The following is a 13,604-nucleotide window of genomic DNA, read 5'->3' on the forward strand; positions in this document are numbered from 1 at the left end:
AAAATTGAAAGAAGTCCAGGGACATCATTGCTTCATTTGGAAGGAGTGTTTGGGACCTCGGGCAGTGAGGAAAAAGGCGAAAAAAGGGCTAGTGTCACATCTCTTGCCATGGTTCACTCAGGGCTAACTCTGTCATTGTTATCAAACCTGACGTTGTCAACCTCCACCTTGCAGAGGCTGAGCACCAACTTCATTGTACCTCCTCCGGACCATGGCCTCACCACCAAACATCAAACCATTATTTCCAGGATTATCACTGACCTCATCTCCTCTGGTGATCTTCCCTCCACAGCCTCTAACCTCATAGGCCCACTTCTATCTCCTTCCCAAAACCCACAAACAGGACCACCCTGGTGGATCCATCATATCAGCCTGTTCCTTCCCCATGGAACGAATTTCTTCCGACCTTAAACAAACTCTATTTGATTTCCTGTTGTCCAGTCTCTTCCCACCTACATCCGTGATTCTTATGGATGTCTAATCCTCCCAACATAACCCAGCAGGTCTGTTTGAAGGATATTCACTTCTTCCTACTTATTCCATGCGCAGAGCCCAAAAGACTCCCATCCACAAACCCCGCCCCCCAGCTCCGCTTGGCTGAATTTGTTCTTTCCTTGAACAACTTCTTCTTTCGCTAACCTCCTCACTCCCTAGGCCCCCCCCCACGCTCAGTCCGCAAGCATGATCCTGACCTTCCAGTGGCTTGCCATTTTAATTCAGTACCTTGCACTCACACCCACATTTCCAATCGCAGTCTACGGAATGTTCCAGTCAAGCTGGAAAAGCGGCGCCACATTTTCCGATTCGGCACTTTACAGCGTCCTGGACTCAACATTAAGTTGAACAACTTCACACCATGGACTTTGTCCTCCAAGGCAAAGCTGTCCATTATTCTGACATTAACATCTAGTCTGGACCAATGCTTTGTTTCTTTACTTCAAGCATTACCTTTCCATTTGCCTTTTGTTTCATGACATGTTTGTTATTTAACCTCTCCCACCCTTTAACCTAACCCAGATTTTCCATTGTCCTACCTTTTCAATAGTGTAAAACACATCACATTTCGACCTCACTTCAGTCACATTTGACTCAAACCATTAACTGTGTTTCCCCCTCCCTAATATTTTGATAACAGTCTAAATGATTGAGCAGCGATGATGTGAGGAGACAGTATTCCTTCCCTCGGAACAGCAAAATGTGAATGTGGCTTATTTTGACAGGTGATCAATGCTATTGAACAAGATTATAGACTCCCTCCGCCCATGGACTGTCCAACTGCACTTCATCAATTAATGCTTGACTGCTGGCAGAAAGATCGCAATAACAGACCCAAGTTTGGGCAGATTGTGAATACCTTGGATAAAATGATCAGAAATCCAAATAGTCTAAAGGCTGTGACTCCACTGACTTCGGGGTAAGAACCACTTATCTATAATGTATTTCCACAACTGTTGACAGCTCATTGTCTGTCCATGTCCAGCACATTCTGGGCATCACAGGTGATGTATTATTCTACGCAGAAATTGTACATCTGGATCTGATTGTTTAAACTTTCATCAAATACCAATCTTAACTGAAGAGTGGTCAGTTAAACTCTGAAAAAGTGTGGAAGGTGGGAGGAATGCGTGAGCAGAAGGCAAAAGGCAAAGACAATCACCATGGGATATGACCTAAGTTGAACATTCATTATTTGAAGTAAATAGTTTATATATGATGAAGTAAAAAAATGAAAGAACAAAATGATTAAACACAATAGTGTGTTCAGAATTTCTCTCTTGAAAATTCTGTTGGTGGCCCATGGCCATTTGAGAAGTTTGAATTTTCAAAACGTTCCACGCACCAACACTTTCAGTTATAGACTTCCCAAAGTATCAGAGTGCAGTCTCTACTGTGAAAAAATATTACAAATTCTCACTCCCAATGGCCCCTCACTCCCACTCACCCTTAGCTCTCATTGACCCCTCACTCCCATTGACCCCTCACGCCCATTGACCCCTCACTCCCATTGACCCCTCACTCACACTCACCCTTAGCTCTCATTGACCCCTCACTCCCATTGACCCCTCACGCCCATTGACCCCTCACTCCCATTGACCCCTCACTCCCACTCACCCTTAGCTCTCATTGACCCCTCACTCCCATTGACCCCCTCACTCCCATTGACCCATCACTCCCATTGACCCCTCACACCCATTGATCCCTCACTCCCATTGACCCCTCACACCCATTGACCCCTCACTCCCATTGACCCCTCACTCCCATTGACCCCTCACTCCCATTGACCCCTCACTCCTACTCACCCTTGGCTCTCATTGACCCCTCACTCCCATTGACCCCTCACTCCCATTGACCCCTCACTCCCATTGACCCATAACTCCCATTGACCCTTAACTCCATTGACCCCTCACTCCATTGACCCCTCAATCCCAAGGGCCCTCACTACTATTGACCCTTAAACCCCATTGACTCCTAAATCCCATTGACCCCTCACTCCCATTGGCCCCTCTGTCCCCTCACTCCCATTGTCCCCTAACTCCCATTGAACCCTAACTCCTATTCATCCCTCACCCTATTCACCCCGCTGTCCCCTCACTCCCATTGGCCCCTAACTCCCATTGGCCCCTAGCTTCCATTGACCCCTAACTCCTATTCACCCCTCACCCCATTCACTCCCAATGGCCCCTCACTCCCACTCACCCTTCGCTCTCATTGACCCCTCACTCCCATTGACCCCTCACTCCCATTGACCCCTCACTCCCATTGAACCCTCACTCCCACTCACCCTTAGCTCTCATTGACCCCTCACTCCTATTGACCCCCTCACTCCCATTGACCCCTCACTCCCATTGACCCCTCACACCCATTGATCCCTCACTCCCATTGACCCCTCACACCCATTGACCCCTCACTCCCATTGACCCCTCACTCCCATTGACCCCTCACTCCCATTGACCCCTCACTCCCACTCACCCTTGGCTCTCATTGACCCCTCACTCCCATTGACCCCTCACTCCCATTGACCCCTCAGTCCCATTGACCCATAACTCCCATTCACCCCTCACTCCCATTGACCCCTCACTCCCATTGACCCTTAACTCCATTGACCCCTCACTCCCATTGACCCCTCAATCCCGAGGGCCCTCACTACTATTGACCCTTAAACCCCATTGACGCCTAAATCCCATTGACCCCTCACTCCCATTGGCCCCTCTGTCCCCTCACTCCCATTGTCCCCTAACTCCCATTGACCCCTAACTCCTATTCATCCCTCACCCCATTCACCCCGCTGTCCCCTCACTCCCATTGTCCCTCACTCCCATTGGCCCCTAACCCCCATTGGCCCTGAACTCCCATTGGCCCCTAGCTTCCATTGACCCCTAACTCCTATTCACCCCTCACCCCCATTCACCCCTCTGTCCCCTCGCTCCCATTGTCCCCTCACTCCCATTGACCCCTAATTCCCATTGGCCCCTAACTCCTATTCATCCCTCACCCCATTCACCCCGCTGTCCCCTCATTCCCATTGTCCCCTCACTCCCATTGACCCCTAACTCCTATTCATCCCTCACCCCCATTCACCCTGCTGTCCCCTCGCTCCCATTGTCCCCTCACTCCCATTGACCCATAACTCCTATTCATCCCTCACCCCCATTCACCCTGCTGTCCCCTCGCTCCCATTGTCCCCTCACTCCCATTGACCCCTAACTCCCATTGGCCCCTAGCTTCCATTGACCCCTAACTCCTATTCACCCCTCACCCCCATTCACCCCTCTGTCCCCTCACTCCCATTGTCCCCTCACTCCCATTGACCCCTAACTCCTATTCATCCCTCGCCCCCATTCACCCTGCTGTCCCCTCGCTCCCATTGGCCCCTAACTCCCATTGGCCCCTAGCTTCCATTGACCCCTCAGTCCCATTGGCCATTCTGTCCTCTCACTCCCGTTGACCCCTCTCTCACATTGACCCATCTGTCCCCTCACTCCCATTGACCCCTCTGTACCTTCACTCCCATTGACCCCTCACTCCATTGACATCTCACTCCCCGAACTCCCATTGACCCCTCACTCCATTGACCCCGAACTCCCCGAACTCCCATTGGCCCCTCACTCCATTGACATCTCACTCCCCGAACTCCGATTGACCCCCCACTCCATTGACCCCGATCTCCCATTGGCCCCTCACTCCATTGACACGTCACTCCCCGAACTCCCATTGGCCCCTCACTCCATTGACCCCAAACTCCCATTGGCCCCTCACTCCATTGACACGTCACTCCCCGAACTCCCATTGGCCCCTCACTCCATTGACATCTCACCCCCAGAACTCCCATTGACCCCTCACTCCATTGACCCCGAACTCCCCGAACTCCCATTGGCCCCTCACTCCATTGGCCCCTCACTCCATTGACACCTCCCTCCCTGAACTCCCATTGACCCCTCACTCCATTGACCCCGAACTCCCCGAACTCCCATTGACCCCCCACTCCATTGACACCTCACTCCCTGAACTCCATTGACCCCTCACTCCCTTTGACACCTCACTCCCATTGACACCTCACTCCCATTGACACCTCACTCCCATTGACCCCTCACTCCCATTGACATCTCACTCCAATGACACCTCAGTCCTATCACTCCATTGACCCCTCACTCCCATTGACCCCTCACTCCCATTGACCCCTCACTCCCATTGACACCTCACTCCCATTGGCCCCTCACTCCCATTGACCCCTCACTCCCATTGACCCCTCACTCCCATTGACCCCTCACTCCCATTGACACCTCACTCCCATTGACACCTCACTCCAATGACACCTCACTCCATTGACACCTCACTCCAATGACACCTCACTCCCATTGACCCCTCACTCCCATTGACCCCTCACTCCCATTGACCCCTCACTCCCATTGACACCTCACTCCCATTGACACCTCACTCCCATTGACCCCTCACTCCCATTGACACCTCACTCCCATTGACCCCTCGCTCCCATTGACACCTCACTCCAATGACACCTCACTCCCATTGACACCTCACTCCAATGACACCTCACTCCCATTGACACCTCACTCCCATTGACCCCTCACTCCCATTGACACCTCACTCCCATTGACACCTCACTCCAATGACACCTCACTCCATTGACACCTCACTCCAATGACACCTCACTCCCATTGACCCCTCACTCCCATTGACCCCTCACTCCCATTGACACCTCTTTCCAATGACACCTCACTCCATTGACACCTCACTCCAATGACACCTCAGTCCTATCACTCCATTGACCCTTCACTCCATTGACCCTTCACTCCATTGACCCCTCACTCTATTGACACCTCACTCCCATTGACACTTCACTCCCCTCACTTGCATTGACACTTTGCTCCCCTCGCTCCTCCTCTTGAAATTCCTGGGTGTGGCCTTATCTCTGCAGATATTTTTCCAATTAAAATATGCCAGTAACAATGTTTGTGGCATTTTCACTTTGTAAGAGGATAATCGTGAATTAAAGTGTTTTAACTTTACTCCACAGGACTTGTCACGCTATTTGTCAGATCACTCAGTTTCCACACCTGAACAGACTGGAATTTGTAATAAACTCCACCCTGACAGTGACCCATCTCCACTGTTTCAGAGCGTGGCTCTTCATGTCCTTGTGGTTTGCACCTGCCTATCAAATTGTAGGAGTAGCTCTGAGCTTTGTGAATTTCTGCCCATATTGCTGACTCTATATGTTGCTCTTGTGGTCGTTCTGTGCCCATCAGTCCATTTATTATATTCTGTCCACAGGGTAACCCTGCCATTGCTCGATCGCACCATTCCTGATTTTTCCAGCTTCGATACAGTTGCCGAGTGGTTGGAGGCCATTAAGATGGGGCAATATAAAGATAACTTTTCGAACGAAGGTTTCACATCATTTGACCTTGTGTCTCAAATGACAACAGAGTAAGTTTACATTTTAGTCTTTTCATTGTTTATCATTAAATCTGTAAAAACATCACAATCGATGTTGATGCCCCTGCATTTTGAGTATTAGATTCAGGCATTGTTCTCTTCTGCAATTTGAGTTGACATCAAGCTCAGATTGCTGACAGACATGTATCCACTGCTTGTCTGCATAAAATGAGATCAGTTAACTCAATACAGTCCAAGCATTGTCTGGCATCTTTGAATTTGTCTATATATATGTTTCTGGAACATACCTCTTCATTCACCTGAGGAAGGAGCAGCGCTCCAAAAGCTAGTGACATCGAAACAAACCTGTTGGACTTTAACCTGGTGTTGTAAGACTTCGTACTGTGCTCACCCCAGTCCAACGCCGGCATCTCCACGTCAGTATTGAGGGAGTGCAGCACTGTCAGAGGGTCAGTACTGAGGGAATGCTGCACTGTCAGAGAGTCAGTACTGAGGGAGTGCTGCACTGTCAGAGAGTCAGTACTGAGGGAGTGCTGCACTGTCAGAGAGTCAGTACTGAGGGAGTGCTGCTCTGTCAGAGGGTGAGTACTGAGGGAGTGCTGCACTGTCAGAGAGTCAGTACTGAGGGAGTGCTGCACTGTCAGACGGTCAGTACTGAGGGAGTGCTGCTCTGTCAGAGGGTCAGTACTGAGGGAGTGCTGCACTATCAGAGGGTCAGTACTGAGGGAGTGCAGCACTGTCAGAGGGTCAGTACTGAGGGAATGCTGCACTGTCAGAGAGTCAGTACTTAGGGAGTGCTGCACTGTCAGAGAGTCAATCCTGAGGGAGTGCTTCACTGTCAGAGGGTCAGTACTGAGGGAGTGCTTCACTGTCAGAGGATCAGTACTGGGGGAGTGCTGCACTGTCAGAGAGTCAATCCTGAGGGAGTGCTTCACTGTCAGAGGGTGAGTACTGAGGGAGTGAGTGCTTCACTGTCAGAGGATCAGTACTGGGAGAGTGCTGCACTGTCAGAGGGTCAGCACTGAGGGAGTGCTTCACTGTAAGAGTGTCAATGCTGGAGGAGTGCTGCACTGTCAGAGATATTAGAGACGGATTGGAGAGGAATTGGAGTGGTATTGAAGAGGGATTGGAGAGGGATCTCAGAGGGATTCCAGAGAGATTACAGAGGGTTTGGAGAAGGCTAGTTTTGGACCACAGTTTGGATGATGCGAAATCACATTCCAGTTACAGACCAGTTAGAGTAACATCAGTGGTAGGTGGGATATTAGAAATAATGATCAGGGAAAAATCAACAGGCACTAGGTGAGGTTTTAGTTATGTATTCACCAGCACAGATTTGCAAAGGCAGATTGTTCTTGATTAATTACATTTTTTGATGACGTGCAAGTGAGGGATTTTTTCAATGTGGATTTTAAGAAAACAAAACAGCAGACAAAAGGAAGAGGAAGGGCACGGAATTGCAGAATTGGTACAGCTCAGAAAGAAGCCATTTGGCCAATCGTGTCTGCGGCCCTGAGTCTCCCAAGGAGCATTTTACCTGCTGCCATTCTCTTTCCTTCCCCCTGTAACCCTGCACAATTTCAGTCTCAGCTAGGATCAAACATTGGCTTACGACCGCTGAACAAGAAGTTGTGGTAATTGCTTGTTTTTCAGGCTGGAGAATGGTGCACAGTGATATTCTCCATGACTCCGTCGTTTAGCAGACAAGGGGCAGGTAGAATTTAGTTCAGAAGTGGTGCACTACCGCAGCAATATAGACTTCAAAGCACAGTTCTAAAGAGTATGCAGTAACCTGTCAATTCATGTACACTGATCTTTGAAGACACATTGAGAGAACAATTAGGAAAAACAAATGGGATCTTGAGTTTCATAAATAAAGGTACAGGAATACAGGTTCATAGAGCCTTGAAGGTGGAGTCGCAGGTGGACAGGGTGGTGAAGAAGGCATTCAGCATGCTAGGTTTTATTGGTCAGAATATTGAATACAGGAGTTGGGACGTCTTGTTAAAGTTGTACTTGGTAAGAGCACACATGGAATACTGTGTTCAGTTCTGGTCACCCTATTATAGGAAGGATATTGTTAAACTAGAAAGAGTGAAGAAGAGATTTACGAGGATGCTACCAGGACTTGATGGTCTGAGTTATAAGGAGAGGCTGGATAGGCTGGGACCTTTTTCCCTGGAGCATAGGAGGCTTAGGGGTGAACTTATAGAGGTCTATAAAATAATGAGGAGCATAGATAAGGTAGATAGTCAACATCTTTTCTCAAAGGTAGAGGAGTCTAGAACTAGAGGGCATAGGTTTAAGGTGCGAGGGGAGAGATACAAAAGAGCCCAGAGGGGAAAATGTTTCACACAGAGGGTGGTGTGCATCTGGAACGGGCTGCCAGAGGCAGTGGTAGAGGTGGGTACAATTTTTTCCTCTAAAAAACAGTTAGACAGTTACATGGGCAGGGTGGTATAGAGGGATATGGGCCAAATGTGGGCAAGTGGGACTAGCTTAGTGATAGAAACTGGGCGGCATGGACAAGCTGGGCCAAAGGGCCTGTTTCCATGCTGTAAACATCTATGACTCTATGAGTACCAAAACAGAGAAGATATATTGATTTTTATAAAGCTCCAGTTTAGGCCATAATTAAGATATTTGTTCAATTCTGGTCTCCAAACATTAGGATGGTATGTGGGTCCTGGAGAGGGTGCAGAGGAGATTTCCCAGAATGGTTCCAGGGATGGGGGATGTTAGCTACAAGGTTGTTCTCCTTGGAGCAAAGAAGATTGAAGAGACAATTGATAGAAGTGTACAAGATTATAACAGGCTGAGCTAAGGGGGGCACAGAAAAGCAGTTACAGTTAGCTGACGATACAAGGATTGGGGACAAGGGGGGCACAGATTTAAGGTTTGGGCAAGGGATGCAGGGGAATGTGAGGATGAACCTATTTACACGGTGAGTGATAACGACCTGGAGCTCGCTGCCCACAATGTTGGTGGATGCAGAGACAAGCAGTGCGGCACTCAGTCAGCTCACCCATCCACCCTGCAGCCCCCACTCTTATCCAAACAAGCCGAGAGAGCCTCAACCCTGTCGGACAATTGCAGAGGCCGACACTCCTGCATTCCTGTCGCCTGGGTCCCCTTACCTGCCTCAACTGTAGTCGCAGCCTCCTGTCCCTGACCACTTTCCAAACCAAGAAGGTTCCATCCAAAGTGGTGTGACCGCCTCCTAAAGCAAAGCATCCAGGAAGCTCTCACCCACCCTGATGAGTCGCAGTGTCTGCAGCTCGGCCTCCAACTCAAAGACTCGGAGCCAAATCTCCTCAAGCCGCAGACTTGGGCACTTACTGGATATTCAACAACAATTCACCTCCTCCCCTGTAGTATACCTTTCCAGTAACAACATCCCATTGATTTTAACACTATGGGCCAAATCCAGTGATAATTTCCACACACAACCTGCATCTTTCTTTTCGGAAATTTCCTTCTGGTGTAGAATAGTCCACCTCGGGCTTAAAGCAGCAATCTTCAGGCCAAAGCTTGTTTTGGGGGAGCTCAGCTCTAGCTGGGCATTGCTGTGATCTTGGTCGACGGTCAGCTCTTCTTCTCCAGTACAGGACTAGCCTTCCCACTGATACACTGTTTATCTCTTTTGAGGTTGTCTTATCTAAACAACTTATTTTAGACATCCCCTTTTAGCATTTCTTACCTGAGAGTCCCTTTTTTCGCATGCAAGTGCGACATCCATTTTTGTTTCTCCCTTTGAACTCCTATCCTCTTTATCCTTTACTTCTGAAGTTCTCTACCCTACTGTTGTCTACTTCACTCAGGCAAACAACTGTTCACCCACTAGGCTAATCCACATATCAAAAGCCCTCTGTGCAGCTGCTTCCTTAACAATTTCTCTTTATCAAATTCTTTAAACTTCATTTTATTCCAGTTCCTTGACAGTCACCCACGTTAGGCCTAAACAGGGAAAACAGATCGTGAAAAGGTGAAAAGCTCAAATCAGTGGAGGTCCAAAGCGTATATTGGAATCCAGGAACATAAATCACCTTCAGCAGATAGAGAAAATAATTAGACAGGCTAATGAAATGCTGACCTTTATCTAGAAGTCTCTCTGCTTTATTTTATCTGTTGCTGGTCTGGTTTACATTTGACTCCAGACCCACAGCAAAGGGGTTGACTCTTAAATGCGCTCTGAAATGACCGAGCAAACCACCCAGTTCAAGGGCAATTAGGGATAGGCAGTAAATGCTGGCCCAGCCAGTAACACCCACATCCCCTGAACGAATTAAAAAGAAAATCCTCATTCATGCTTTTGGTCCGCTTGACAATTGCACCATAGTCTGGTTGGTTCCCGCATGTTCTGCATTGAGATCATCCAAAATTCTGCTGCCCAACTCGCTCCTTGATCTACATGGCTCCCAGTTATGTAATGCCTCAATTTCTTATCCTTGTTTTCAAATCCTCACCCCTCCCTACCTTTGAATCCCCCACCTGCCCCACAACACATCAGGATATCCTCATTTCCCGAATTCTGGCCTCTTGTGTATCCCCGATTTTAATCATTCCGCCATTGGAATTCCACTCCAGCATTTATTCATGATTATTCCGTGGATATGGGCATCACTGACAAGGGTGTCATTTGTTGATATCCCTAATTGCCCTTGGCATGACTTGGAGGGCCATTTTAGATGACAGTTAAGAGTCAATCATATTGCTATGGGTCTGAAGTTGCATGTAGGCCAGACCAGGTAAGGATGGAGATTTCCTTTCCTGAGGGACATAAACGAACCAAATATTTGCGACATTAGGATTAAAATTCCACCAACTCCAGTGGGATTTGAACCATTGTTCCCAAAGCATGGATGTTTGGATCCAATGATATGCCACCGTCTCTCCAGTAAGGCTGGTGTGTGGCTTGGAGGGGAAATTGCAGGTGGTGGTACACCCATGGACCTGCTACTCTCCTCCTTCTAGATGGTCGAGCTCATGGATTTGGAAGATGCTGCCAAAGTTGCTGCAGTACATCTTGTATATAGTACACACTGTTACCATAGTGTGTCAGTTGTTGGGGTGCGAATCAAGTGAGCTGCTCTGCCCTGGATGGTGTCGAGCTTCTTGAGTGTTGCTGGAGCTCCACTCATCCAAGCAAATGAAGAGTATTCCGTCACACTGCGGACTCATGCCTTGTAGATGGCAGACAGGTTTTGGAGAGATAGGAGGTGGATTACTCACTGCTGAATTCCCAGCCTCTGGCCTGCTCTTGATGCCACAGTATTTAAATGGCTAGTACAGTTCACTTTCTGGACAACAATAACCCCTGGGATGTTAATAGTGAGAGATTCAGCGATGGTAATTACATTGGAGATGGCTTGATTCAGGTGCATCTTTTTGGTGCAACTGTCAATTGCCACTGACCAGCCCAAACCTGGATGTTGTGCAGGTCTTAATGCACATTGACAATTCAGAATTCGTGGAGTTGCAAATAGTACTGAAAGGTATGGAGCAGGCTTGGGGGATAGAATATAGAACATACAACATACAGTGCAGAAGGAGGCCATTCAGCCCATTGGGTCTGCACTGACCCACATTAAGCCCTCACTTCCACCCTATCCCCGTAACCCAATAACCCCTCCTAACCTTTTTGGTCACCAAGGGCAATTTAGCATGGCCAATCCGCCTAACCTGCACATCTTTGGACTGTGGGAGGAAACCGGAGCACCCGGAGGAAACCCACGCTGATATGGGGAGTCGTGCAGACTCCGCACAGACAGTGACCCAGCGGGGAATCGAACCTGGGACCCGAGCGCTGTGAAGCCACAGTGCTATCCACTTGTGCTACCGTGCTGCCCACCTTGTACATCTTGTATATAGTACAAGATGGGCAGCATGGTAGCACAAGTGGATAGCACTGTGGCCTCACAGTGCCACCTGATGCATGGCTTGCACCAATTTTACATTATTATGTTTGACTGAACAGTATTAAGTTAAAGTTTCAAAGCAAAAGCTTGCAAAATCATCATGATGCAAAGAAGAATTATTCATTCAAGCAGATATACCTCAAGGAAAACAACAATTCGAGGGCAGCACGGTGGCACAGTTGTTAGTATTACTGCTTCACGGCGCTGGGGACCCGGGTTCAATTCTAGCCCCGGGTCACTGTCCGTGTGGAGTTTGCACATTCTCCCCGTGTCTGTGTGGGTCTCACTCCCACAACCCTGAGATGTGCAGCATAGGTGGATCGGCCACACTAAATTGCACCTTAATTGGAAACAAATAATTGGGCACTCTAAATTAAATTTTAAAAATAAATAATAAGGAAAACAACAATTCAATGAATGGAAAACAACAGCTAAATATGTTATATATCTACCATCTTACACGGTGCCTTATTTTCTCCTCTAGGGATATCCTCCGAGTTGGTGTTACCTTGGCAGGACATCAGAAGAAAATTTTGAACAGTATTCAGATGATGCAAGCACAGATGAATCAAATTCAGTCAGTGGAAGTCTGATAGTGATTGTGGTCTGCTTCAAGACCACATGTATTAATACTGCTGCTCTGAATAAACTTAATTCAGGAAGCGATGAGAGATTGGCACACCTCAACCTGGACCTTCACCAAGCAAAGTCCTTCTGAGAACTTCAACGAAGATTGGAAAGGCTCGAAGTGAAATGAGAATGATGTTTGACGAGAATGAGTTTTGATGCCAGAAAGCCCTTTAAACGGGTTCAATGAAAAGCAACCAAGAGTAACCCAGGAACCACACAATCCATCCAGAATTATTTAAGTGGACAGACTCCTTGCATAATTTCAGTACCCACTGACCTTTAATTATCTTTCCAGCAACAAAGACAGATCAGAGAAGTATGTGTAATCAATGTGCAATTTCTATGGAAGTACACATACTTTACTTCCATATATCTACAAGAATAAAACTTCAGGAATTTGGCAAAGTAAGCATTATGAGGTTGGGTCTTTCCATATAAGAGACGTGTCTAAGAAAAGGAAACTTTCGTATTGAACTTGTAACAATAAGTAAAAGATTAACGATTTTAGTGATAGATGGGACATGTAAAATGATCCTGTTTCTCTGGAGGTGATTTGTTCGGAACCCTAAAGTTGGTGGTTCATCTTACTGTCAGTGACGTTACTATCCCAACCCTGTCAGTAATGCTGCCATTTGCTGAGTAAATTAGAAAAATACACGACATTGAATTTATTCTGGACTCTCAAAAATATTGACCAATTTTTTTGACACTTTGCTAAACTTTTATTATGTACAGCAAATATTTATTGATTGGGAGTTTAAAGCATGACTCCTCCCACCCCCTCCCATTTCCAGAGAACAACGTATGTGGATTTGTAAGTAGTTAGAATGTTAAAATGATTGAAAAGCTCTGCTAGTTTGGATAAGCACGAGCAGGTAACATATCACATTGTTGCTGATCCAAATGGTACGCGAATATATGAGTGCCTTTACTCTAAGTGTTTTTGCAACACGGCTGCAATGAAATTCAATGATTGAATATCAATTTTGTTACTAAACCACTGACCAATAATCTAATCCAACAACCTTATTGTAAAAAAAGCTGGAAAACTGTTGCATGATGGACAGAATTCTTTATTCTTCTGTGTAACCATGCCAGTGAAATACATGACATGGCATTTTATTAAATACCTAGCATCTA

General features: G+C 47.3%; 1 protein-coding gene across 2 annotated transcripts in view; it reads left to right on the forward strand.

Annotated features, from left to right (window-relative positions):
• LOC140392858 (ephrin type-B receptor 2) overlaps positions 1-13,135 on the forward strand; it is a 1,067,684-nt gene extending 1,054,549 nt beyond the window's left edge. For both annotated transcript variants that reach the window (XM_072478598.1, XM_072478599.1), the window contains exons 14-16: positions 1,221-1,414; positions 5,791-5,946; positions 12,319-13,135. In XM_072478598.1, coding sequence (XP_072334699.1) covers positions 1,221-1,414; positions 5,791-5,946; positions 12,319-12,427 — 459 coding nt within the window. In that variant the 3' untranslated portion in view covers positions 12,428-13,135. The remainder of the gene's footprint in view (positions 1-1,220; positions 1,415-5,790; positions 5,947-12,318) is intronic.
• The last annotated feature ends 469 nt before the right edge of the window (positions 13,136-13,604 follow it).

The sequence above is a fragment of the Scyliorhinus torazame genome, chromosome 16, assembly GCF_047496885.1.
Source record: "Scyliorhinus torazame isolate Kashiwa2021f chromosome 16, sScyTor2.1, whole genome shotgun sequence".
Classification (NCBI taxonomy): Eukaryota; Metazoa; Chordata; class Chondrichthyes; order Carcharhiniformes; family Scyliorhinidae; genus Scyliorhinus; species Scyliorhinus torazame.